At 39.0% G+C, this 27,166-nt stretch overlaps 1 protein-coding gene across 11 annotated transcripts in view; it reads left to right on the top strand.

The window, feature by feature from the left end:
* The window catches only part of LOC102917890 (cation channel sperm-associated auxiliary subunit beta-like), a 189,370-nt gene that overhangs the window by 92,017 nt on the left and 70,187 nt on the right, over window positions 1-27,166 (top strand). For all 11 annotated transcript variants that reach the window (XM_076551253.1, XM_076551255.1, XM_076551254.1 and 8 more), the window contains 6 exons: window positions 15,203-15,298; window positions 15,426-15,544; window positions 16,563-16,595; window positions 25,637-25,703; window positions 26,106-26,152; window positions 26,795-26,944. In XM_076551253.1, the coding sequence (XP_076407368.1) occupies window positions 15,203-15,298; window positions 15,426-15,544; window positions 16,563-16,595; window positions 25,637-25,703; window positions 26,106-26,152; window positions 26,795-26,944 (512 nt within the window). The remainder of the gene's footprint in view (window positions 1-15,202; window positions 15,299-15,425; window positions 15,545-16,562; window positions 16,596-25,636; window positions 25,704-26,105; window positions 26,153-26,794; window positions 26,945-27,166) is intronic.

Raw genomic sequence — 27,166 nt, 5'->3', positions numbered from 1 at the left:
CTGCAACATCACCTTGACTGTGGGCAACAGCAGAATATCTGAAACCAGTATCTTGGCAATGATCTAGTATTTATGGCTCTTCAGAAACCATAAATGTAGACTAATATTTGCTTGCAAAGCTGTCTGTACAATATATATATATATATATATTGTACACAGCCTCAGCCTGCAACAGGACCACAGAACCAGACATGGCCCTCCAAGGCAGCTCAGACCTGAACATATATACACACATAAATGTATATATTATATATATGCATATGTATATACATGTGTATATATGTTTGTGTGTATATATGTACATATATGTATAATAGATAGATAGATAGATAGATAGATAGATAGATAGATAGATATAATGTAATACAGGACAGTTTTCAATGCGACTATGATGAATGAATATTTTCAGGAGAGGTGGGAAGACAGAGGAATGGAGTGGTGATTAAGTGGTGGAGAAAAGTGGAACTAGAGACTCAACAGTGGTGGTAATTGTGACAGAGGCTTCAGAGGATGGAGGAACATGTCATTATTGAAAGGGCCAACAGAGTGATATGCTGCAGTCTGGAGCTTATATTCTCATTCAGCCCTTCAACAGTTCCCCAGCCACATGATCATCCTGGTTCTGAGCAAAGATATGATGTCCAAGATGAAGTACGGTCCATTTTCTTGTTGGATCTCTTTGTAAGACCTCTATGGCCCATGATGCCCTGGAACCACTTTAGTACCTGTGATCCACAGCCCCAAGCCATGATGAAGCTGGAGGTTCATGTGGGTGCCCAAGGTCTTACAGCTGGGAGCCATGTTGATATCCCTGGCCAGAGATACCACTAGAGGCCACACAGATGTCCTTGGTCTGAGCTGCTGTCTGAGACCATTCTTAAGTCTGTGAGCTATGCTTTCACCAGGGGCCTTGTTGATGTGGGTAGCCTGTGCTGCCTACTGAAGCTATGTTGATATTCAGGTCTGAGCTGCTTTGGAGGGCCATGTCTGGTTCTGTGGTCCTGTTGTAGGCTGAGGCTGTGTTGATGTCTGTGACCCATGTTGCCACCAATGGCCATGGGGATTTTTGTGGTCTGTGCTACAGCCTCGAATGATGTTGATGTCCACTGGTCATGCTGCTGCTGGGGGCCATATTGATATGGGTGGTTTGAACCACCACCTAAAGTCATAGGGATGTTTGTGTCTGGGCTGCTGCCAATAGCCACGTCTGAGTCTGTGGTCCTAATGCAGCCAACATCTGTATTGATGTCCATGGCCTGTGGTACCATTGAAGGCTATGCAGATGTCCATCCTTGGTTTATGCTGCTGCCGAGGGCTATGATTGGCTCCATGATCCATGCAATGGGAGAGAACTATACTGCCATCAGAGATCATGCTGCAGTTTGTGTCATGTACTGATGTTAGAGACCATGTGGATGTCTGTGGTCCAAGTGGTCACCAGAAACCATGTAGAAATCCATGATGCATGCCCCTGCTGACTATGAAGGGCATGGGAGATACTTTTGCCATGGTATTGGTGACTTAAGACTCATCGTGAGAAAGAGAAACATGGAAGGCTTCCATGACAACCCCTACTCTCACTCCACCCCATCCAAAAAGTAACAACTTAGACAGGAAGTTATTGAAGATAATTCTTAAAAAGTGTGATGGGTGTGTTTAAGTGTAGCTCTCTTATTGAGGGCTTCTGGCAAGGGTGTGGGTTTTCTCTAAAAGGCTGGCCACCAGAATTTTGACCATGCACCATTGAGTATATGGGCAACACAAATTGGAATTGTTTTGTTTTGTATTTTGTTTTTGTTTTCTTATGTTTTGGGGGTTTTGTTTTGCTTCTGCCTCCTTCTTATTTTGGTGGTCATGGGGTCCCAAGGGTGGGAGGATGGGCCTGGGAGGGCTGGGAAGTGGTATGCTTGGGGTTCATAATGTGAAATCTCCTAATAATCAATAAAAATACAATGGAATAAAAAAGAAATTGTATTCTTGTGGTAGTTTGAATGTAATTGGCCCCCAAAAGCTCATAGGGAGTGGAATAAGTGTGGCCTTGTTGGAGGAAGTGTGTCACCATGGGGGCAAGCTTTAAGTTCTCATATATGCTCAAGATAGCACCAAGTGAGATACACCACTTCCTGTTGCCTGCAAGATGTAGGACTCTCAGATACTTTTCCAGCACCATGTCTGCCTAAATGTCACCATATCCCACCATGATAATAATGGACTGAACCTCTGAAATGTAATCGAGCCACCCCAATCTAATATTTTCCTCTATAAGAGTTGCCATGGTTGTGGTATCTCTTCATAGCAATAGGGACCCTAACTAAGACAGAACTTGATACTAGGGACTGGGGTATTGCTGTGATAGGCTGGACCATGGTTTTGTTTTGTTTTGTTTTTTGTTTGTTTGTTTGTTTGAAGGAATGTGTACTTTGGGACTATGAATTAGAAAAGCAGTTGAACACTTTAAGTGCTACTTAATGGGCCTTACTAGTAGGAGCATGGAAGACAGTAGTGCTAAGAGTTGTTTGAAATGTGTGTTTGTGTGTGTGTGTGTGTGTGTGTGTGTGTGTGTGTGTGTGTGTATGTCAAGATGTTTCAGAGGAGAAAAAGAATAATATGTGGCCTAGAGACTTGGTGAAGAAAGTAGCTGCCTTTTGCCCTTGTCTGAAGAGTCTACCTGAGGCTAAAGTGAAGACTTTTGGATTAATTCCATTGGCAGAGGAAATCTCAAAACAGCCTAGTATAGACTCTGTCATGTGGTTATTAATGGTAACTCTAATGATGATTTATAATGAAAAGGAGCGGGCTGGAGAGATGGCTCAGAGGTTAAGAGCACTGACTGTTCTTCCAAAGGTCCTGAGTTCAATTCCCAGCAACCACATGGTGGCTTACAACCATCTGTAGTGAGATCTGGTGCTCTCTTCTGGCCTGCAGTCATATATGCTGTATACATAATAAATAAATCTTTAAAAAAAAAAAAGAAAAAAAGAAAAGGAGCAAGCTGAGTGAATAATGCAAAATGTACAATTTGAGGAGGAAAGGAGTACTAGGAAGTGGAATGGAGCTTAGTCTTGTGTTCAAGGTTATAAACAGATTAAGAAATGGAATAAAGGGAGTAGTAACCTCAGGTCATTATCCTATCCAACTAAGTTACCAACTTCTGAAAAGAAATTAAAGAAAAGTTTGGAGTAGGGTGTGGTGGTGCATTCCTTAATCTCAACACTGAGAAGGCAGAGGCTGGCAGATCCCTGAGTTTGAGGCCTGGTCTACAGACCAAGTTTTAGGACAGCTGAATTTAGGCAGTGAAAAGCAGAAAACTGGTGAAGATGTTATTGAAAGAGGAGGTCATGTTCCAGCCCCAGTAAGCAGCAGAACTTGGCAGCTTTAGCCATGTGGTTCTGGCTTTAGAGTTAAGGATAGAAAAAACAGGCTATGGAATTTATCCTCACACCACTAAGGCCAGGCATGTGTCAGGGTATCCCTGAATGGAGGCCCAGAGAAGCCATCGCGTGAAGCTGTGAAGTTGAAGTCTAGATTGCCCTGGAGACCCCAAGATATTAAAGATATCAGAGCTGAAGGATACCTGCCAAGGAAAATTGCTAACAGGGAGTGGAACAAGCCCAAGAGAAAGAAATGTGTTGCAGTTAACAAAGCTGGAAGGAGTTAGAGATATGAAGAGCTCTTTGACATCAGATATGGAGTTGCAGAGTTTGGAGTTTGCCCAGCTGGTTTTTGGTCTTCCTTTGGTCCAATATTTCCTCACTGTGCTCCCTTCCCTACATTTTGGAATGGTAATGTATATCCTGTTCCATTATATTGGAAATATGTGATCTGTTTTTTTTTTCATTTTGAATTTATAGGGGATTACAGTTAAGAGATTGCATGAATCACAAAAGAGACTTTGAACTTTGGGCTTTTAAACATTGTTGAGACTGTTATAGACTATGGGGACTTTTGAAGTTGAACTAAATGTATTTTGCATTATAAAATTGTTACAAGCTTATGGGGGCTGGGGAGTGTAATGTGGTAATTTGAATGTAATTGGCCACTCATAGGGAGTGGTACTATTGAGAAATATGGCCTTGTTAGAGGAATTGTGTCACTTTGGGGGCAGGCTTTGAGGTCTCATATATGCTCAAGATACCAACCAAGTGAGCATACCACTTCCTATTGCCTGCAAGATGTAGAACTCTCAGTCACTTCTCTAGCACCCTGTCTGCCTGCATGCTGCCATGTCTCACCATGATGAAAATGGACTGAACCTCTAAACTGTAAGTAAGCCACCCCAATTAAATATTCTCCTTTATAGGAATTGCCATGGCCATGGTGTCTCTTCACAGCAATAGAAACCCTCACTAAGACAATTCTGTTATATGAGGATGGTGTCCAGCACTCAGAGCCTGAAGCAGGAGTATTGTTGCAGGCAGCTTATCTGACTTAGTGAATTCTAGGCTATCCTGAGCCACAATACCTCAACAGTAAAAGGGGAAGAGGAAGCAAGTGAATGAGAGAGAGAGAAAGAGAGAGAGAGAGAGAGAGAGAGAGAGAGAGAGAGAGAGAGAGAGAGAGAGAGAGAGAACAAATAGTATGAGAGGAAAGGAGAAAGGAGTGAAGAGGAAAGGATTTAGCAAATATCTTTCTTATTGGAGTGTGTGTGGTGTGTGTGTGTGTGTGTGTGTGTGTGTGTGTGTGTGTGTGTGTGTACATGCACATTCCACTGTGTGCAGGTATATATAGAGGCCAGATTGATCATAAGAAGTGTACTTACTCAGTTGCTCTTCAGGTTCTTTTTGCGACATGGTCTCTCACTGAACCTAGATCTGACCAATTTGGCTGAACTGATGATCCTTTCTGTGCCTCCCTAGTCTGGGATTATAGGTATGTTACTATACTACCTGAATATTTTTTACATGGGCACATGGGATAGAACTCAAATTATCATTCATACATGGAAAGTAGCCTACTAATTGAGCTCTCACCACAGTTCTTTTTAATGTTTTTAATCAAAAATGTTAAAATCCCTCTTTGATTTTCTTATTCAGTTTTTTTTCCCTTGAAGTCTTGCACTGCTGACTAAATTGAGCTCTTATAGTAGGCATATCTTTTGTTTAGAAATATATTTTCAGGGAGAAAGGATTTTCTTTGTACTCATATGTGTACTAACTGGGGACTACATATTACTACAACAAAGATTAACAGGTCAGAGGCACAAGTTTTTTTTTTTTTAACTGATATTTGCATAAAAAATTCACAGAAAATAAATTTAAAGTGATTAAACTTGATGTTTATACATTACTTAAACAGAGGAAATGTATCTCTGTTGAAGAGACAGTATTTTGTTGATAGAAGTAACTTGTCCATATGTGAGAAAACTAGTGGAAAATACAGACATATGTAACCACACCACTTGAGAGGTAACAGTAATTCAAGGTTATATCTATCTACATATCAAGTTTAAAGTCAGCTGGAGCTACGTAAGACCCTCCTTCCCCTACCTCCCATGCTGACTGATTTCATGTTAACATAACATACTAAAGTTCACTTGAGAAGAAGGACTCTCAATTGAGAAAATGCTTTTATAGGATTGGCCTATAAGAAACTCTGTTGGGCATTTTCTTGATTAATGGTTGATGTTTGAGTACCCGATCCACTGTGAGAAGTACAAACCCTGAAAAGATGGCCTTGAGTCATATAAGAAAGCGGGATGAAGAAGCCATGAGGAGCAAGCTGGTAAGAAGCACTTTTTCATGGCTTCTGCTTCAGTTTCTGTTTTCAAGTTCCTGCTTTAGTTCCTACCCTTATTACCTCTCAGTAATGGACTGTTACCTGGAAATGTAAGATTAAATAAACTCTTTCCTTTCAAAGTTGCTTCTGGACAGTGTTTATCACAGCAAAAGAAACAAAAACAACAACAACAAAAAACCCCAGTAATTCAGATGCACACCCTTAAAAAGATACTGACTTTTTCCTCAAGAGGAAGGAAGGTAGGAAGGAAAAATATAAATGAATGAATGAGTGAGTGGGATTATTTTAGTAAAATCTGTTTATGCCAACTTGTCTTTGTGTCTGTGATAGTTGAAATTGATTGGTTGTTTAAAATGAGGACATGACTACTCTAAAGTATGATTGAAGGGAAGGTTTTTATTGTAGATATGAAGGAGAGTATAGCCAGAAGCATCTGCAGGAATAAAGAGCAGGAAGAGAAAGTAGTAGATTGAACATGGTCAGAAGAATGGAGTAGGCCATTAGGGGGGTTAGGAGAGAGCAAGAGAGGAGTACCAAGAGACGGGGGTAAGAGAGAGGACCAAGGGGGCACATGGCCAAAATGTCAGGTTTATAGAGGAAGGAGAAGCTGGGAGAAGGGAAGCCTGTGAGCTGGAGAAATGTAGGGTAGAGAGATATTGTGTAAAGAAGAGTTGAGAGCTGGAGGAGTCAGCACGCTCTTTGGTATGTTGACAGACATCACAGTTAGCCATTTGTTCCCAGTTTCTTTTGGACCAGACAATGATCTTGATAAGATTTGGAATCACAGGAAGGAAGAACCTCTGGGATGCCTGTAAGGGATTATTACTTAGATTAGGTTAATTGAGGTGGAAAGATCCACCTGAGCTGTGGGTGGTACCATTCCACAGGTTGGGGTCCTATACGGAATAAAAACAAGGAAGTAAGCTGAGCACAGGTGTTATATATCTCTGCTTCATGACCATTTGCCTCTTCAAGTTTACTTTTCTACCATCAAATAAACCAATCTGGCCAAATAAACCCGTTCTCCCTTAATCACAGCAACAAGGAAAGTAAGTGCTCCACTGCTTATCCTCTGTGTCCAGGAATGAAAGTCCTCTTTATTTCCCATAAGAGGTAATTTATGCCATATTTTTAGGAGGTCAGAGCCTTCATCTCTTGATTCTGTTGCTTTTACCTCAAAATAATCATTAAGCCAGAGTTGCATAGTCTATAGTGGCACATTGTGGTCTTCTCCAACATAAACAAATACTTAACTAAAATATAGCTGAAATGATATTTTTAGAATAAACCAATATATTAAGAGGATTTATCCTAAGAAAGTAGTACTCACAGAGATAACTATTCTAGGAATCAATGAGGTGATTCATAAAATCTTATGGTGTACCCTGCAACTACTTCATCCTCTCAATACCTTGGGAAGTGAAAGTGAGATTCAAAGACAAGAGATGAGGTATTGTGATGGTTATTCTTGGTTGCCAACTTAACTGTATATGTAATAAACTAAAACCCAAGTAGATGGGTACTTCTGTGAAAGATTTTTCTTAAATTAATCATTGGAAGTAGCTAGACCCACCTATAATCCAGATTATGTGAGGAGGGAAGATCCACCTTTAATCTGGGCCATACCTCCTGATGGCAGCCTTTGTAAAGGGCACAAAAGAAGGAAGTTTTCCCCCTTTCCTGTTTGCCCTTGCTGTCACTGTCAACTCTATTCCTTCACTGACAATAGACCCCATTTCTTTAGGATTCTGGTATACACTGAAAACCAGCTGAGACATTCAGACTCATGGAGTGAACAAGTACTGGATTCTTAGACATTTTGTTGGTAGATTTAGACTAGCTACACCACAGCCTATAAGCCACTCTTTTAAATTGTGTGTGTGTGTGTGTGTGTGTGTTTGTGTGTGTGTGTGTGTGTGTGTAGGTTTTGTTCCTATAAGTTTTGTTCCTCTAGAGAACACTGACTAATGCAGACTTTGGTACCAGAAATGGTTTTAGAGCAACTGAAATACAAGGATGAATTTTTTAAGTATCTGGAATTGGCTTCCCAATTTACTGACACCTACAGTTACTGAAGGCTCCCCTAGAAGGTCAGAGAACAAGTCCATAGTGTAAACTATTTTACAGACTTACTGAGATTAATGCATTTGATTATAATGCCCTGATGATTTCAAGAAGCAAGAACTTAGTGACTATATATAACACTTCTGACAATTTGTGAAAAAATTAAGGAAAATAATGATGCTGGATGGTTGATCCAAGATATCTGGATAAATTGACAAAGAAAAAGAATGAGCTTTATGAAAGATCAACCAACTTGTAACATCTCAGAATGTGTTGAAAGACAGCAATGAATTCAGTGTAATACTGACTAGCTTCAGATGTGCATAAACAGTTTAAAGGTTTCTAATTTTGCCCTAGAAGAGAATCTTTTCTGCACAAGTCACAGAGCTCAAGTTACAGAAAATCGAACTGAAGCCTCATCATAAGATTAACAGGATTACAACAAAAATTCATGTCCCAGCTGGAAGGGAGGGGCAGAATTGGTGATTAAAATAGGAGCATTAATTTGTAAAGAATGGGATTATGTATTTTAGGATTGAGAAACATGGGAGGACCCTCCTGAGGCTGGGATCTTTGAAGCCTCAGATTCTCAAGGGTTTATCTTACCCAAGGAAGTAGTCTCTCCACCCTCAGCAGAAGATATATTCCTACCCTAACTCCTCAAAAATTGCCTTATCCTCCTTTGAGTGAGGACATTATTCCTTAATAGTCTGCTAAACCAGCAGTGACTTTCCCTGAAGGAGATGCCAGCTAAAACATCAGGGTCCAAGAGTTGCCCCTAGACCTAGAGCCAGATTTAAGGCCAAGCAGACTTCTAGAGGGGAGGCAGAAAGTGTAGTCCATGAGAGTGTGTTCTACACCACTAAAGAGCTTAATGAGTTTGCTAATTCATTTAATTAGAAGTCTAGGGAATATGTGTGGGAGTAGATTTTAAGGGTGTAGAATAATGGTGGAAGGAACATAAAACTAGATCAGGTTGAGGTTATCAATATGGGCCCATTGGGTGGAGATTCTAGGTTTAATATGGAAGCTCACACAGTTCAAAAGAAAGGTGTCAAATGTTTTTTTGAATGGTAGGCTGAGGCATTTGTCAAAGGATGGCCTACCTGAAAGGGGTTGGGGATGCCTGATACTGCTTGACTTAGAGTTAATAAAGGGCTTTTAAGGCTCAGGGAAATTGCAATGTTAGAGTGGGTATACTGTGTAAAACTCAATCCTTCACAATGGAAAACCCAGAATGCCCACCAGTGATCTTTTAAGATGTAAAATGGGGAGGGGGAACCAGCACATTTGAAGAGCTTTGTTGTCACCCTTTTTCTTGTGCCAGATCTTAGGGTTAGAAACATTGCTTGCTCAATTGGATGAATTAAATGCAGTGGGTTTAATTGGGACTTGAGTAGCAGGGGGACTGGTAGTAGCGATAAATTGCCAAAGACAAGGTGATCGTAGTTATCATAATGGACAGCATAGACAAAGCAATATCCATAATAACTGGACCCATAACGGGCAGCACAGGCAGAATGATTTTTATGATGGTATGACTGATGTGGACCTTTAATACTGGTTAATCAATCATGATATTTCCAGGTATGAAATAGATAAGATGCCTACTGCAGTTTTGTTTCATCTATGTAAGTGGAAACATTCTCAAATGAAAGAAAGGCTACATTCTTTCTGGATTGTGGCAAAAAGAAATCTCCAGCTGGTAACCAAGTTCCAGAGTTGAGCCAGTTTACAGACCCAGAACCCCTTGAATGAAGGGAAGGCCAAGTCCTCCTTAGGAAGGACTTTGCTAAAATACCTAGGAGTTTTACTATTAGCCTTTCTCCAGTCTTTCCCCAAAGCAACATGTGGTTTTTTTTTTTTTTTTTTTTTTTTTTACAAGGACAACTGTATACTGAGGAAAAGAGAAAATATCAGACTTTTCAGGGTCTATTGGATACTGGTTCAGAATTGACACTGATTCCCAGTGAGGCCATGAAGCATTGTGGTGCTCCAGTTAAAGAAGGGGTTTAGGGGTTTAGGGTTCAGGTGATTAATAGAGTTTTGACTGAAGACAGGAATACAGTAGGTTCCTGAATCATTCTGTTGTTTTTCTCCATTTCAGAATGTATAATTGGGATAGATACTTAGAAGTTGCCAGAATTCCCATTGGTTCCCTGATTTGTGGAAGGATAGCTATTATGGTTGTAAAGGCCAAATGGAATCCATCGGAGTTTCCACTGCCAGGGAAAATAGTGAATCAAAGACAATTATGACAGCCCAGGAGAAATTGTGGAAGTTAGTGCCAGCATCAAAGACTTGAAAGATGCAGGAGTAGTGGTTCCCACTTTATCTCCCTTTTACTTTCCTAACTGGTCAGTGCAGAAGACAAATGTATCTTGGAGAATGACAGTTGCCTATCAATATCTATCAGTAATAACTTTGATTGCAGCTGATATATCAGATATTATGTCCTTACTAGAACAGATTAAAACATCTCCTGGTACATGATATCCATCTACTTACCTATAAAATGCCTTTTTCTTGGTACCTGTCCATAAGGACCACCAGAAGCATTTTGCTTTCAGTTGTAAAGTCCAGCATAATACATTTACAGTTCTCCCTCAAGGATATATTAACTCTCCTATCCTGTGTCATAAATTAGAAGGAATCTTGATCGCCTGTCTCTTCCATAAAATATCACATAGGTCCACTATCTTGATGATATTATGCTGATTGGACCAAATGAGCAGGAGGTAGCAACAATTTTGGACATGTTGATAACACATATGCATATCAGAAGATGGGAAATAAATCCAATCAAAATTCAAATACCTTCTACCTCAGTGAAGTTTTTAGGAGTGCACTGATGTGAGACACACATAAATATTCCTTCTAAAGTGAAGGATAAGTTATTGTACCTGGCCCCTTCAAACACCAAGAATAAAGTGCAAAGTTTAGTGGGCCTCTGGATTCTCATTCCTCATTTGAATGTGTTACTTTTGCCTATATACCAAATGTCTCAGAGAACTGTTAGCTTTGTGTGGGGCCTGAAACAGGAAAGGCTCTTCAACAGGTCCAGGCTGCTTGAAAGGCTGCTGTACCACATAGAGTATATGATGCAGCATAGCCAGTGATACTTAAGGTGTAAGTGGCAGATGGGGATGCTGTTTGTAGACTTTGGCAGGTCCCTACAGGAGAATCACAGAAGTCACCTTTGGGATTTTGGAGCAAGGCTCTACCATCATCTGCAGACAACCATTCTCTCTTTGAGAGACACCTCTTGGCATGATAAATGGACTTTAATGGAAATTGAACATTTGAAAATAGTTACCATACAAACTGAGCTGCCCATCATGAGCTGGGTGACCTATCAAGCCATAAAGTAAGATATGCACAAGTCAATCTATTATCAAATGGAAGTAGAACATATGTGATCAAGCCTGATCAAGTTGTAAAGCACAAGTTACATTAAGATGTTTCCCAAATGCTTGCAGTTTCTATTTTCATTACATTCTACTTGCTCCTAAGTGGCTCATACAGCTTTATGCAGTGGTCCCTGTGATCAGTTGAATAAGAAAGAGAAGACTAGGGCCTGGTTTACCAATGATTCTGTACATTATGCATGTACCATTTAGAAGTGGACCACTACTGCATTACAACCTGTTTGTGGGACAATCCTGAAGGCACCAGCAAAGGTAATGTTCTCAGTTGGCAGAACTTCCAGCAGCACACATGTTCATATATTTTGTTTAGAAGGAGAAATAGCCAGATGTGTGATTGTTCACTGGTTCATGCGCCATGGCCAATGGATTGGCTAGATGTCAGGGACTGGAAAGAGTATGGTTGAAATCTTTGTGAGAAAGACATCTGGGGAAGAAATATGTGGATAGATCTCTCCAAATGGGTAAAGGATGTGAAGATACTTGTACCCCATATGAATGCCCTTCTAAAAGTTACTTCAGAAGGGAGGGATTCAATAATCAAGTAGATAGAACAATTCATTCTATGAACAGTTCGCCTCTTTTCCCTTCCATCCTTTTCATTACCCAATGATCACATGAACAAAGTGGCTGTGGTGGTAGAGATGGAGGTTATACATGAGTTTGACAACATGGACTGCCACTCACCAAGGCTGACCTGGACACAGCTGCTGCTGAGTACCAGATCTGCCAACAGCAGAGAACAACACAGTGTCCCATATGGCAGCATTCCCCAGGATGAGCAGCTATTGGCTGGTGGCAGATTGATTACACTGAACAACTTCGTCAAGAGAAAGGACAGAGTTTTGTCTTCCTGGAGTAGCTACTTATTCTAGCTATGCATTTGCCTTTCCTGCATGCAATACTTCTGCCAAAACCACCATCTGTGAACCTACAGAATGCCTTATCCACCATTATGATATTCCACACAGTATTGCTTCTGACCAAGGAACTTACTTCACAGCCAGAGAAGTGTGACAGTGGGTCTATGATCCTGAAATCCACTGGTCTTAAAAGGTTCCTCAGCATCCTGAAGTATCTTGCCTAATAGAATGATGGGATGACCTTTTGGAGACAAAGTTATAGCACAGATTAGGTGGCAGTAGCCTGGAGGGCTGGGGCAAGAATCTCCAGAAGGTGATATATGCTTTGAATCAACATCAAATATATGGTATTGGCTCTCCCATAGCCTGGATCCATGGATACAGGGATCAGAGGGGGGGGGGGAAAGGGAATAGTCCCATTCACTATCACCCCTAGTATCCCAATAGGAAATATTTTGCTTCCTATTCCCATGACTTTAAGTTCTGCTAGCTTAGAAATTTTGGTTCTAGAGAGAGGAGTGCTCCTGTCAGGATGCACAACAAGCATTCCATTGAGCTGGAAGCTCAGGCTATCCCCTGGCCACTTTGGGTTGTGATGCCTGTAAGCTTACAGACTAAGAAGGTAATAACAATATTAGAAAGGTGATTGATTCAGATCACCAAGGGAAAATTGGATTGCTTCTCCATAATAGATGTAAGAAAAATTATGTGTGGAATGCAGAAGATCCTTTAGGGTGTCTCTTGGCACTACCGTGTCCTTTGAATACTGTCAAGGGGAAACTGCAACAACCTAATCCAGGCAGGTTGATGACAAAGGACACAGGACCTTCAAGAAGGAGAGTATGGGTCAATCCTCCAGGAAAATAGCCAAGGTTTAGAGGAAATACAGAAAGGGTAGTAGATGAAGACAGTTATAAATACCAGCTCTGGCCATATGACCAGTTGAAGAAATAAGGATTATAATTGGTGTTTCTGTGTTATTTTGAGAATATAGGTTTGCTCATGTAGACTCATCCATTTCTCTGTTGCACGGTGATCCCTGTGTTTTTTCTAGGTTCCTCCTTACTAACTAGCCTCCCTGGAACTGTGGGTTGCAGTCTGGTTATCCTTTGCTTTATATCTAGTATCCACTTAGAGTGAATACATACCATGTTTGTCTTTCTGAGTCTGGGTTACCTCACTCAGGATTATACTTTCTACTTCCATCCATTTGCTTGCAAAACTTATGATGTCATTGTTTTTCTCTGCTGAGTAGTTCTCCATTGTGTATATGTACCACATTTTATTTATCCATTCTTCAGTTGAAGGGCATCTAGGTTGTTCTCAGGCTCTGGCTATTACAAATAATACTGCTATGAATATAGTTGAGCATGTGTCCTTATGCTATGATTGAGCATTTCTTGGGTATATGCCCAAGAGTGGTATAGCTGGGTCTTGAGGCAGGTTGATTCCCAATTTTCTGAGAAACCACCATACTGATTTCCAAAGTGGCTGTATAAGTTTGCATTCCTACCAACAGTGTAGGAGTGTTCCCCTTGTTCCACATCCTCTCCAACATAAGCTGTCTTCAGTGTTTTTGATCTTAGCCATTCTGACAGGTATAAGATGGTATCTCAGAGTCGTTTTGATTTGTATTTCCCTGATGATTAAGGATGTTGAGCAATTCCTTAAATGTCTTTCAGCCATTTGAGATTCTTCTGTTGAGAATTCTCTGTTTATCTCTATGGCCCATTTTTTAATTGGACTGTTAGGTATTTTGATGTCTAGTTTTGTGAGTTCTTTATATATTCTGGAGATCAGCCCTCTGTCAGATGTGGGATTGGTGAAAATCTTTTCCCATTCTGTAGTCTGTTGTTTTGTTTTATTGACTGTGTACTTTTCCCTACAAAACTTTCTTAGTTTCAAGAAGTCCCATTTAACTGAATGTCCGAGGGCCTGCTGTCTCCCCATGGGAGGCCTTGTCTTGGCGGAGGTGGGAATTGGGTGTGGGTGGGTTAGGGAGAAGGCTGGGCGATGAGCAAGGAGGGACAGGGGAATCTGTGGTTGATATGTAAAATGAATAGAAAATCTCTTAATAAAAAAACAGAAAAAAAGAATATATTTTTGTAGATATTTGTGTTTTCTTTCTTGATTTCTTTATATGCAATATAATACCAATTAAGAAATATTAATTGTTATTGTATTTTTAAGTTTTGAGATACTAAAAGAATGTCCCTCAAGAGTCATTACTACCTTTCCTCATATTTAGAATGTGTTTGCAGTTGCATAAGGCATTATTAAAGCATGTTAGGCCTAATTATTACCTGGTTAAGTTTATAATGTGTTTGTGGTTGTGGGTGGAAAAGTTGTATCATGTGAGGCATAATTATAACCTGGTTATTGGTTTCATTTGGAAATTAAGCATGACATAGGAGATATGATTGTTTGTAGAGTTGACAAGGGGTGGACTTGTGATGGCTATTCTTGGTTGTCAGCCTCACTACATTGAGAATCAACTAAAACCCAAAGTACCAGGTAAACTTCTGATGCATTAGTCTTAATTAAATCATTTTAAGTAGATAGACTCACCTTTAATCAGAGCCACAACTTCTGGTGGCATCCTTATAAAGGACATGGAAGAAGAAAGCTTTTGTTCCTGGCCTGCTTGCCCTTACCCTCACTAGTAAGTCCATTCCTTCATTGGCATTATAGCCTACTCCTTTAGGATTCTGGCATATACTCAAGCCCAGCTTGGACATCCAGCCTAGTGGGCTGAACAACTACTGTATTTCTGGACTTTCCATTGGTAGACAGTCATTGTTGGACTAACTGGATTACAGCCTGTATGTCATTCTAATAACCCCCCATATAATATGTATGTATTTATAACATATACACATATGTGTTTGCTTTTATTTGTAAATTTGGATTTTTGTTGACTAAATGTATATTCCATAGATAGATAGATAGATAGATAGATAGATAGATAGATAGATAGATTCATTCTATCAGTTCTAGAGAACCTTGACTAATTCAGCACGGAAGAACCTGGGTTAGAAGATGGAACAGGTTTGAATTTACAGAATTGAGGTCTGCAAACTTGCCTGACAATAATTTATTTTTCTTTCATGGTAGGTGTTTACATAGGCAAAACTTCTTCTGGATTTTGGGAATATAATGAAACCACATGGTATGACCTGACAGATATCATCTATTCACAACTTAAAGATGGTAACTTTTCTGGCTGTCTTTATCTTCATCATTTCATTTATTTTGAAACTCATTCAGTATTTCTGAAATGTCTTTGTAATGATCTCTCTGTTTCTAACCTATGGTGTGATTTTATTTCTTTCTTCAGAACACCAAGGGCTTACAATAATAGATATGGTTTTAACAAATCATTTTTTAGTCATCCTCACCTCTTTGGGTCTTTTTGTAAGTAGTGATCTTCGTTATCCAGTCACTTCACAAATGCAGGTATGAAAATTTCTTTGTAATTGTTTGGTAATTCATGATACCACAACCTTTTCCTTTGCTTCATAGTATTTGAATTATAAGTTTTAATTGTCATTAGTTTTATTGCTGTACCATTTATAGCAAAATTTAAACATATGCAATGGAAAAGGCATCATCTATCTACTTGTCTATTTATTTATTGGCTAATATATTTCCAAAATGCTGTAAGGTAATTTTTTAAAAAATATTTTTATTTTACAATTTATTTAATTTTACATATCAGCCACAGATTCCCCTGTCTTCCCTCTTCCTACCCCCAGCCTTTGCCCCCCCCACATCTACCTCCCATTCCCACCTCCTCCAAGGCAAGGTCTCCCCTGGGGAGTCAGCCCAGCATGGTAGATTCAGTTGAGGCAGGGCCAGTCACCTGCTGTAAGGTAATTTATATAGCTAAATGTTATATTAAAATGAACAGAAATTAAATGTCAAAAGAAATGATACATGTGTAAGATGATGGAGATGACAACTACCCTGATAAGATAATTACTGTACAAATATATTGAAATGTCATGCTGTTCCTATGCATGTGTAAAATTACAAGTTAATCAAAAATAAAGCAGACTCCAATATTTTTCATATACCTGGGAATCAATCCCGTTGGGAAATTTGTGATAGCAAATGAAAATGATTCCACCAAGAAGCAAGTAAAAGTGAGGTTGAGACTGTTTATCCAGGCCTAGCTATAGGGATTAGAAAGTTTCCACAGGCAAAAAGACAGAGGAAGTAATGAAAAGGTAACCTAACTGTGGGACAAAGAGAAGAAAAATATATACATACCATGAAGTTCCATCAAGAGACTGGATGAGAAGCTACATTAACGTTTGGCCATATGCCTGCTGGAATACAAAAGAAAACAAAGGGTATTTTTTGTGTGAGTGTGTGGTGCAGCCTTAAATAAAAAGGTTTTTTACACCTTCTGAAAAGCAACTAAATTTTTAACTTTCTTTTTTTTCTTTTTTTCCTCCTCTTCTTCCTCCAGCTTTCAAGAGCAGACTTTTGTGGTTTTGAAAGGGTAAGACTTTTGATTTCCTAATATGGTTGAGAAGATACATACTCACTTGGTAACTTGCAAAGCAACAGTTCACAATCTAGATATTTCTTGCTACCATAAACTTATTTTCAGTTTATACTAAAAACATAATTCCATAACTATCAGGCCCTTGTCATTTCAGCGGGCATCTTTCCTCTAATGGGTTCTCTCTTGGCTTGTGGAGATTGCTCAGGCCATGCTCTACACAAACATGACCAGAAGGAGAGGGTGAGGCCTGAATCTGGCAAAAGATTTACTTCTCAATCCACCTGCCCTGACTCTACCCAGAAAAAGGAGCCCTGCCATTTTGGACAAAAACTGCCATGGGATCTGACCACAACTCTATTTCTGTCTTTTGGGGGCACTCTTTCCTCTATTAGTTTGCTTCTCTGTTACAAAATCAGTCTGCCATATAAGGCCATTCTCAACACATAATCATGCATGTCAGTTTTGAAAGTGCAAGGAAAATTATATATATTCATTCCCAGGCCTTAAGTTGTCCCCTTCTATTCTGTCCTGTGTTGTACACAGTCGCTACAAGAAAGAAACCAAACTTACTTCTCAGGAACCAAGTAGAACTAACTGTGATATCAAAGTATTGGTGGGAGGAAAAGTGAAACAGAGAACCGGGAAATCAGTAGAGAAAACAAATAAACTATGGAAAGAACAAATGGAAATAGTTTATCTCTTATCTCAAATTTGCATGCTGATTCAGTTAACTGCCAATCAAAAATGTTAGTGTGCTAGTCATATAGCTCAATGGTAGAGTCTTTGCCTTGCATGCTCAGGCTCTGGGTTCAATTACCAACAACACCAATGAATTCAGTGTATACAAACATTGACTTGTGGTTTTACTAAAATAGAATGTGGAAATTATTTTCCCAAACTCAGGTCACTCTGAGTTTAAACAGTAGAATATGAACTACAATAATGAGATCATGGCTCATGGCAACACAGGGCAGCAAAGGAAAGGCAAGTAGAGGATCCTGCAGAGAGAGCTCACCCTCAGAACTCCAGAAACTATCAAATGGTTTTTCTTATTAATGGGGTTGGGGAGGTGGCTTTGAGAGACCAGAGAGAAGACTGCTAGAAGGGAGAGCTGAGTTTTTTTGGAGCCTCATGTGACAGGCTGAAGGACACCTTCAGGGAAAGGCTTTCCATGGTGAAATTAAAATGTGTGAAAACAGCCACTCAAAGAAGTAGAGAGCATTGCCTTCTCACATTCTGACATAGCCAGAGTTTGATGTATTCTGAAAAGCACTCTTGAGTTCTCCCTTCAAAACTATGTCTGAGCTCATCTGGGGTTCCAGCAGAACACAGTCATTAAAATCAAGGATGTTTGAGAATGGTAGTGGTAAAGTAGAGCAACAAAATTTAGCTAACAAATCATGAGCATACACAGAATAACTACTATGCTCATTGTTATTGACTCTGAGATATTAAAAGAAAAAAGAACACAGAGTTACTACCATGCTCATTGTTATTGACTCTGAGATTTTAAAGAAAAATGAACACTGAGTACTACCATGCTCATTGTTATTGGCTCTGAGATACTAAAGAAAAAAGGAACACTGAGTTACTACCATGCTCATTGTTATTGACTCTGAGATGTTAAAAGAACAAAGGAACACTGAGTTCCTACCATGTGCTGTGGATATTGCTGTGTATAAATAAAATGCTGATTGGCCAATAGTCAGGCAGGAAGTATAGGCAGTACAAGCAGAGAAGAGAATTCTGGGAATAGGAAGGCTGAGTCAGGAGACACTGCCAGCCACCACCATGAGTACCAACATATAAGATAAGCCACGAGCCATGTGGCAAGGTATAAATTTATAGAAATGTGTTAATTTAAAATATAAGAACAGATAGCAAGAAGCCTGCCACAGCCATACAGTTTATAAGTAATATAAGTCTCTGTGTGTTTACTTGGCTGTGGGACTGGTGAGTGAGAGAGATTTGTCCTCACCGTGGGCCAGGCAGGACCAGGAAAACTCCAGCTACAAATGGTGCCCAAAGGATTGGCAAGAGTTTCCACCTAAAACCTGAGAAAAAAAAGATCCTAAAATGGAGCTAAAAACAGCTTCCTAGGTGTCTCTCTCAAGTTAGCGGTACCCTGCGGGTTTGAGCTACTACTCTATGGTGGGTTCAGGCATGCGTGCGGGGTTGACCTATGCTATGTTACATAGAGCTGTCTCCAAGATGCCCACTATGCTGTGTGTTGGATATAGTTTTTGCTAGTTTAAAAAAAAAAAAGAGGTTTCTGGGCTATATGCTGCTTTGATAAAAGCATAGACAAACTGTTTCTGAGAGTTGATGGCTGCCAGAGCTGGCAGTAAATGTGTCACTGCCATGTTGGGAAGCTGAGGTGGCAGAGCCGAGAGCCACCAGCCACAGCAACTGTTTTGGTCTTAAAAGTGCTGCAGTTTAAAACAATAGATTCACAATAAGACAGATTCAGATGGAACAGGACTTTAAATGCTTTACATTGTGTGTAAAAATGCACATTGGCTGGGAAGAGAGAAAAAAGTAATGTATACAGTTATATAAAGAAATAGTTATGGTGGTATTTTATTTGTACTGAAATGTGATTTTAATTGTATGTTAATAAATAAAGTTGCCTGGGGGTCAGAGCTATTAGAGCCATAGCAACCCAGCACTTGGTAGAAGAGCTAGGTAGATCTCTGTGTGTTCAGGGATACAGCCAGCATTAGAGACACATGCCTTTAAGACCTGTAAGGCTGTACATACAGGCAGTGATGAGGCAGTCACGTGTTTGGGTTTACAACCAATGAGAAGGCAGAACAGAAAGACTATGTAAAGACATACACACAGGAAGTAGGTCTCTTTTGGAGAGGTAGGAGCACCGCAAGAGGAAGGGTAAGGTTTTAGCTCTGAGCTCTAACCTCTTGGCTTTCTCTTTTACATTGGTTCTGTGTTTCTTATTTAATAAGATGGTTGGTTACATTTACAAATAGTTTTTAAAAATAAAGTAAAGAGACAGTAAAGGTAGTATAGAAAATAAGCCATGTAAAGATGGATATCACACAGAGAATCTGGATTGTGTTGTCTTTGGGATTCTTAACTGCAGAAAGACATTTGATTGAAAAGCTGTTGAGTTAAGCATATATATATATATATATATATATATATATATATATATATATGCATATAATATAATATATATATATTAAAGGTACCTTGACTTCAAAATTTGGATGTAAGGATATGTTACTTTGGAAAGGAGACTCTGCTTTTGTTTCCACAGAAAGCCAGAGGATATGGATTTGTTCCAGATTAAGATACATCAGTTTTGATCAGTAAAGACCCCCTGAAAGGTCTCTGATGACACCATGGCCCAGAAGATCCAACATCCAGAATGGTTTCAAGGCAACTGGCTCAAACAATACAGTCTCATGGACTACACCATAAGCCTAAAATTTTCTCTGTGTCCCCATAAGATACAGTGCCCCCATCCAACAGGAAGTAGTAAGAGAAGCTACGCCCAAATTCCCAAATATACTAAGCTGGCTTTGGAGATGGAATTGGCTCACTCCTTCTCTAAACCCAGGCATATTGCTAAAAGAAAAGGTTAAGATATTCTTGTGTCCCAAATCAGAAGAGCCCTCTGGTATGGAACAGGGAAAAACCAGTATTTTTATTTAAAACAGGTTGATTCTAAATGCAATCTCTTTTTAAAGAAAAAAAGGGGATATGATATAGATATGATAGAATGAAAGGGTAGATTTAAGAACCTACTTTTAAAGAGCAACAACTTGTTTGAAATGTTTTACATTGGTATAGATTTTAGAGTATTGATATAAATTTAAAGTTTTTGTTATACTATGTGTATATTTCTACTCTTGTTTAAGGTATTATGTTTGTACAGCTCATTTAAAATTGTAATGGACAATTAAGAAATCGATTAATAATTAGTCATCTGTGATAATCATACTTGTAGCCATATTAGTTAAGTTTTCTAGGAATACATAGATATATTTCAGATAGATAGGTAATCTTCAAATACTTCAAAGACCTACAGAATATGGCATTTAAAATGTTTTAAAAATTTAGACTTTCTAAACAGTGAGACATGTCTGCTCCTGGCAGCACCGGACTTACCACAGAGAGGAGGATTGGCAGTGAAGACACTCTATACAGTGTTTATCTTCTTTTGGCAAAAATGGCCATTTGGGCAAGAAAGTGTTCTTGCCTGGACTGCTTGATCAACTGGACATGCAGGACATTCAGGTGACCACTGAACTTTGCTTGGCAAAATTGTCCTTCAGATTCCTGCTTTGCAGAGGAAACTGCCAGACATTCTACGGGACACAGAGAAAAGTGACTGAGATACTCTAGGCCTGTGGGCTGAAGACAGATGCCCTAACTTTACAAAAAAACTTTGGATGACTGTCCAGGCTGCCAGCTGTCTCTGTCCTCTTTAGCAAGACTCTTGAAAGTTTCTTGCATCCTTCTACCATTTCTCAGGTAATTATATCCTTCTGAGGTCTTTGATGTAGTTGAAGACTAGATAGTTATAATTTTTCATTAGCTATGATAAAAGGTAAGTTAGAGATGAAACCTTAGACTCACAAACATAAGATAGATAGGATATCTTCTTTAATTTTGCCAAATACAAATAGACTAGATATTATAAATAGACTAGATAGTATAACTGTAATTCTTACTTGGTAATTGTCTTGTTATATGTAATTTTACTACGTGAAAGTTAAAACCTCCCTTTTTGAAAAAAAAAAAAAAGAAAAGGCGAAGTGCTGTGGCTATAGCTCTGTATAAATAAAATGCTGATTGGCCAGTAGCCAGGTAGGAAGTATAGGCAGTACAAGCAGAGAAGAGTCAGGAGACACTGCCAACCACCACCATGAATACCAACACATTAAATACTGGTAAACCACAAGCCATGTGGCAAGGTATAAATTTATAGAAATGGGTTAATTTAAGATATAAGAACAGATAGCAAGAAGCCTGCCACAGCCATACAGTTTATAAGTAATATAAGTCTCTGTGTGTTTACTTGGCTGTGGGACTGGTGGGTGAGAGAGATTTGTCCTCACCGTGGGCCAGGCAGGACCAGGAAAACTCCAGCTACAACTATGCTCATTATTATAGACTCTGAGATATTAAAAAAAGGAAGCATGACATGGTGGCACATGTCTTTAATCTCAGTACTTGGGAAGAAGAGGCAGGCAAGATCTCTGTGAGTTCAAAACCAGCCTGATCTCATCTACATGATGAGTTCTAGGACAGCCATAACTGAAACACTGTCTCAAAACAAACAAAAAAGAAGTAGCAGAAGAGAGAAAAAGAAAGGAGGAACAGAAAAGAAAGGCAACCAACATCCATTAGGAGTTTTTGTAGCACAAAAAGACTTTCTAGAACTAAATTCCACAATTGTAATTAAAAGTAAAATAAAATGATGGATAGCATAGTCATTGAGTAGATGCAAACTAGTGCCACAGAAGGTGAAGATGAAGAAACATCTCCATATGTTTGGGAGAAGTTGCTAGAAATTTCAGAGCAGTGATGATCTTTCAAGAAGTGTTCCAGAAGTTCTACAAGGTGAGTGATTCAGTTCTCAGACGTGAGACCAGGTCCCTCACACCTGAGAACATCATAAAACCTTTGCTTGCCTGTCTCTGTTTTGAATATGATTGGAAAGTTGTTTTTTCTCCCTGCATGTTGTTTCTTTTATATTCAAGTAGAAGACAAAGTGTCTTTTTCCTTCTTCCTGTGAATTGCATCTCTGTCTGATTCTTGTGATGATGAAGGAACCCATTGACTTGGTAACAGAGTCATGCTAAAGTAAGCACTCAGTAAACATTGTTGAACAAGTAGACTAGCAGTTTACTTTGGAGGAGAAATAGAATTTTCAGAGAGAAAAGAAAACAAAGAGCAACAAAATAATAGAAGATAATTGCACTGAAATTGAAAATGATCTGAGTCTAAGGATCTAGATCAGTTGGTAGAATATGTGGCTGATATACACTAAGCCCTGGGTTCCATCCCCAGCACTTTATATATTAGGCATGATTATGCACAGCTGTGATCCCAGCACTCAGGAGGTGGAGAGAAGAGGATGAGACATACAAGGTCATCCTCATAGCAAGTTAAAGGCCAACCTAGGTGACATGAGATTCTGTCTTTAAAAATATTGAATGAATGGCAAGCCTGAGGGGAAAAAAGCACATATGCTCAAATTCTACTAATGCTTCTAAACTGGAAGATTAGAGAGAAATGGTACACAAGTTTCCTGTGATAGTTGATTTTGGTTGTCAACTTGACTGATCTGATAGATTCCTAAAGCATTTGGTAAAACACACTTCTCAATATATCTGTGAGGGTGTTTCCAGAGTGCTTCAGTGCAGATCCTAAGAGGGGGAGATCCACCCTGAAGGCATGTCGAGCCACACAGTAGCCTGAGTTGAACTAAAAGGTAGAAAGACAAACTCACATGAAGACAGGCTGAACTCTTCTTGGTGGGGAGCAGGTATTTGTGCACTTTTTTCTTTGCCACTATGGACTATAGGAGAACATCAGATAGCAGATTCTCTAGCCTGTGAACTTGGACTTGCATCAACAACTCCCCAGGTTGCTTCTAGGTCTTCTCCTTGGACTTGGGTTGTGTCATTGGTTCTTTTTGTTCTGAAGCTTCCAGCTTCTTAGTCTGAGAAACAACTGATATTCTAGCTCTCTAATGTGTGGAGCCATGTGGGACAAATTAGTCTCTGACTGTATAACACAATCTAATAAATCGCCTGTTGTGTATGTTATATTGATTCTGTTCCCTTAGGAAACCTCACCTAATGTTGTTCTAAATAGGGGGCTCAAAAGCAAAACATGCCTCACTGTTAGATCCCATTAAAAGAATCGCTGACACTCAAAGACAGTGAAATCAGTATCTACACACCATTGATACAAAAGAACCAAAGTCCAGAACAAAAGAAATGAACGAGAATGGGAGCTTCAATTAAGTAAAAGGCAAAAAGTTGAGGAAATAGTGATGAGCAGTGACTGGCTGGTTAAGTGTCTGGTGAGGGACTGCTTCCTGGTTCACAGACAGCTGTCCCTTCCCTGTGACCTTACTTGTCAGAAGGGGTGGGTATAGATCTCTGGATTCTCTGTAATAAGGGCACTGGTCTTACCTATCCAGTCTCCTTCAAATCAGGAAAGGCATCAAACTCTTCTACCTAATCACCTCCCAAAGGCTTGCCTCCAAGTATCTTCTTGAGGACAAATGACAGAAACCAAACTAAACTGATTTCAGCAAAAGAGAGGAAGCTGTTGGCTCTTTGAAATCATAGGGAATTTAAAGGGTGGCTGGCTTCCTGACTAGCTGGATTCTCTTGAATATCAGATGTCCATGGGGTTATGTCCTCAAATTTGGCTGTGCTGTTCTTTATACTAGCTTTATTCTAAGTAACTGTTCTCCAGCCATTAGTAAGAATAGCTGCCAGGCTTGTAGCCACCTTTGGCTATCCCAAAAGGAATAAAGTCTTTCCTTCATCTCTAAGAGTGGTTTTCATTGCTCATGTGATCCAAGTCATGTGTTCATTCCTAACCTGTGACTCTGGGTCAGGAGAGTATTCTGGACTCATCCTTGGCATGAGGTCAGCCTTGTATAAATTAAATTATCCCTAAGGTCAATCTCTTGGCTATTTCAGTTTGGATTCATATAGAAAAAAATGCAGGAATAAAATCCGAAGAAAAGGAAGAGGCATAGTTCAATGCCCAAAAAGGTTCTATATTAAAATTTCCCAGATTAATAATAATGATTATGCTATCCTGAAATGTGGAGGTTTTTATGAGATCTCAAAAGTTTTATTTTAACAATTTAATTTGAGTGATGACATAGAATAATATAAAAAAGTCATGGGCCATTCATTCTGAAAAAATTTTTTTGTTTGTTTAGCATTTTATGAAGGTCTAATTCACATGGTATAATCTTTATCTTTTTCATGTTCAGCCCTATGGTATTTTGTATCAACTACTACCAGGATCAGTTTTAGGACATTTTAAATGTTTCCATGAACAAGTTATATCGATTTTATCACTGGCCCACCTATAAAAGTATAAGGATTTCCTTGTCTCAATAGCAGCTGAAAAGTCAAAATCTTCCCCTAGAAAACCTTCTCATCTTATTACAGTTAATATCCAACAAAAATAATGTTACTTTGTTCACTGCTTCTCCCTTATGATCAGTTTGCAGTGTCTTTCTATTGCTGCTACTTGCCATTGTCAGGCTTCTGTTCAGTTTCCTTATGCCATGTTGCAGCTAATGTGGAATAAAAAAATACGTGTATGCCCCATTCTAACTGAGGTGAAAGGTTCAAGGAGCTTCTGGTGAGAAAGATAATTCATAACCAAGAACATCTTCATGCCTTTGTATTTCCTTTAGTGACTGTTGACAATGTGCATTCCAGTTTCTTGTCCCCATTCTGCAACCTCTTACATGTGCACAGTTTTTCTATCTTAATTTGCCTCACACCCACAAATGATCAAAACCTTGGATTTTTTAAAGTAAATTTGTAACTGAAAGTTTTCCTGTGTCTCACCTGGCCTGCGGCCAGGACAAATGTCTCTCACTCGCCAGTCCCGCAATCACTCAGACCCAAATAAACACACACAAGCTAATATTATTTTTAAACTATGGCCATGGCAGGCTTCTTGTTACCTAGTTCTTATATCTTAAATTAACCCATTTTTATAAATCTTTATTTTGCCATGTGGCTTGTGGTTTACCAGTACTTTTACATCTTGCTTCTCATGGCAGTGGCTGGCAGGGTCTCCTCTGCTCTGTCTTTCTCCTTCCTCTCTACCTGTTTGGATTTTCTGCCCGATTCTAAGCTGCCATGCCATAGGCCAAATGGCTTTATTTATCAACCAATCATAGCAACATATTATCACAGCATAAAAGAAAGACATTCCCCCATCATAAATTTCTTTCTGTTTAAAATCTTAACTTCAGATATGACCCAATTGCTGTTTTCATTTATGTATTTGTATAGGTTGACTATATCAAGGGAAAACTGTGGTATAATGAAAAATGTTTTGCAAACAAAGAAAGTTTTGAAGGTAAATTTTATGACATGTTAGCAGATTTTTATCACTATAGATTACATATATAGATTAAATAAAATGCATTAAACTCAACATTTAATAAAATGTGAAGATAACTATCATATTGAATTAGTGGCCTAAAAATGATAAAGCCAGGCTCGGTAGTGGTTTATACTTACTCTTCCTTTAACACTCTGGAGGCATAAATAGGAACACTACAGGCTTGAGGCTACTCTGGACTACATACTGACAGCTTTTCTAAAAATGAATGGGAGTGACACTCCTGCCTAAATGATCCATTAATAGATGGTGCACAACTGGCATTGGTTTTATGTGGGCAGGTTTACTAACACTAACTCTTCCTAAGGCTGTATGTGTAGATGTCATTCATAATTTCTTCACCTTTGTACTTTACAGTTGATTATGTTACTATCACTTTCGACAGAAAAAGGACCCTAAGTGAGGTATGACATAGAACACTTTCAAAGGCATGACATTTTTGTTAAGCATAATTTAAACTATATATCTAAACTATGGTACTTAAACACACAGGAAAACTTAACCACCCCCAGTGGTGTCTCCTGGTAGACTTAATAGCAGATACCTACATTTGTTAAAACCCAGTGAGTCTAGCCAAATGATCCATACCAGAGAAGAAAGTTTCTTTAAAGTGTTTTCTGAAATTGAATCCACCCTGAAGAAAGCAATAGTTATTAAAGAATTAAAACTATGATTTGTGAGCCAGGTGTGATGGCACACAGCTGTAATTCTAGCAATCAGTAGATGGAGGCAGGAGAATCATGATTTCAATATGAACTTGGATTACAGAGTTTTTGGCCAGCCTAGCTTCACATAGTAAGAACATGTCTTAAAAAGTTTCTGTATACGTGTGTGTGTGTGTGTGTGTGTGTGTGTGTGTGTGTGTGTGTGTGTATGTGTGTGTGTGTGTATGTGTGTGTACATGTGCGCACATGTGCATGTGTGTGAGAGAGAGAGAGTGACTGATTTATATGTGGCCTGTCAGAACAACATAACAATTCATTAGCTTATTTTCTACAATAACTAGTTGTGTTAACAATATTAACACTTCTTTTCTCTGTTTATAGTCCAGTTCTTGTTTTTATAGTAAAGAACCATTTCTTCACTGGTTGCCTTGCTTACCTTCTATTATTACAAGTGCAAGATTTCTTCCACATGTGGTAACATTTCTTATTGACCAAGAAACTAAAACTGGAATTTATCTCTTCCATAATCGGGTAAGTCTTATAGCTCAGAGCTGTTTGTTCTATCACCAAGCACTGCAAATTGTCTTAGCAGACATCATTTCCAATTTGTCATGATCTCAGGAATAGAAACTGATAAAATTACTTAAGATCTATAGAATAGTTTGGCACTGAAGTTTTTTAAAAATTGCTTCCTGATTATTATTTACTCATTCTCCAGGGGAATAAAAGGTGAATATTTTCCATATAAATCTA

This window comes from Peromyscus maniculatus, chromosome 14 (assembly GCF_049852395.1).
Source record: "Peromyscus maniculatus bairdii isolate BWxNUB_F1_BW_parent chromosome 14, HU_Pman_BW_mat_3.1, whole genome shotgun sequence".
In the NCBI taxonomy this organism is placed as follows: domain Eukaryota; kingdom Metazoa; phylum Chordata; class Mammalia; order Rodentia; family Cricetidae; genus Peromyscus; species Peromyscus maniculatus.
This window is presented reverse-complemented; position numbering and strand designations above follow the sequence as displayed.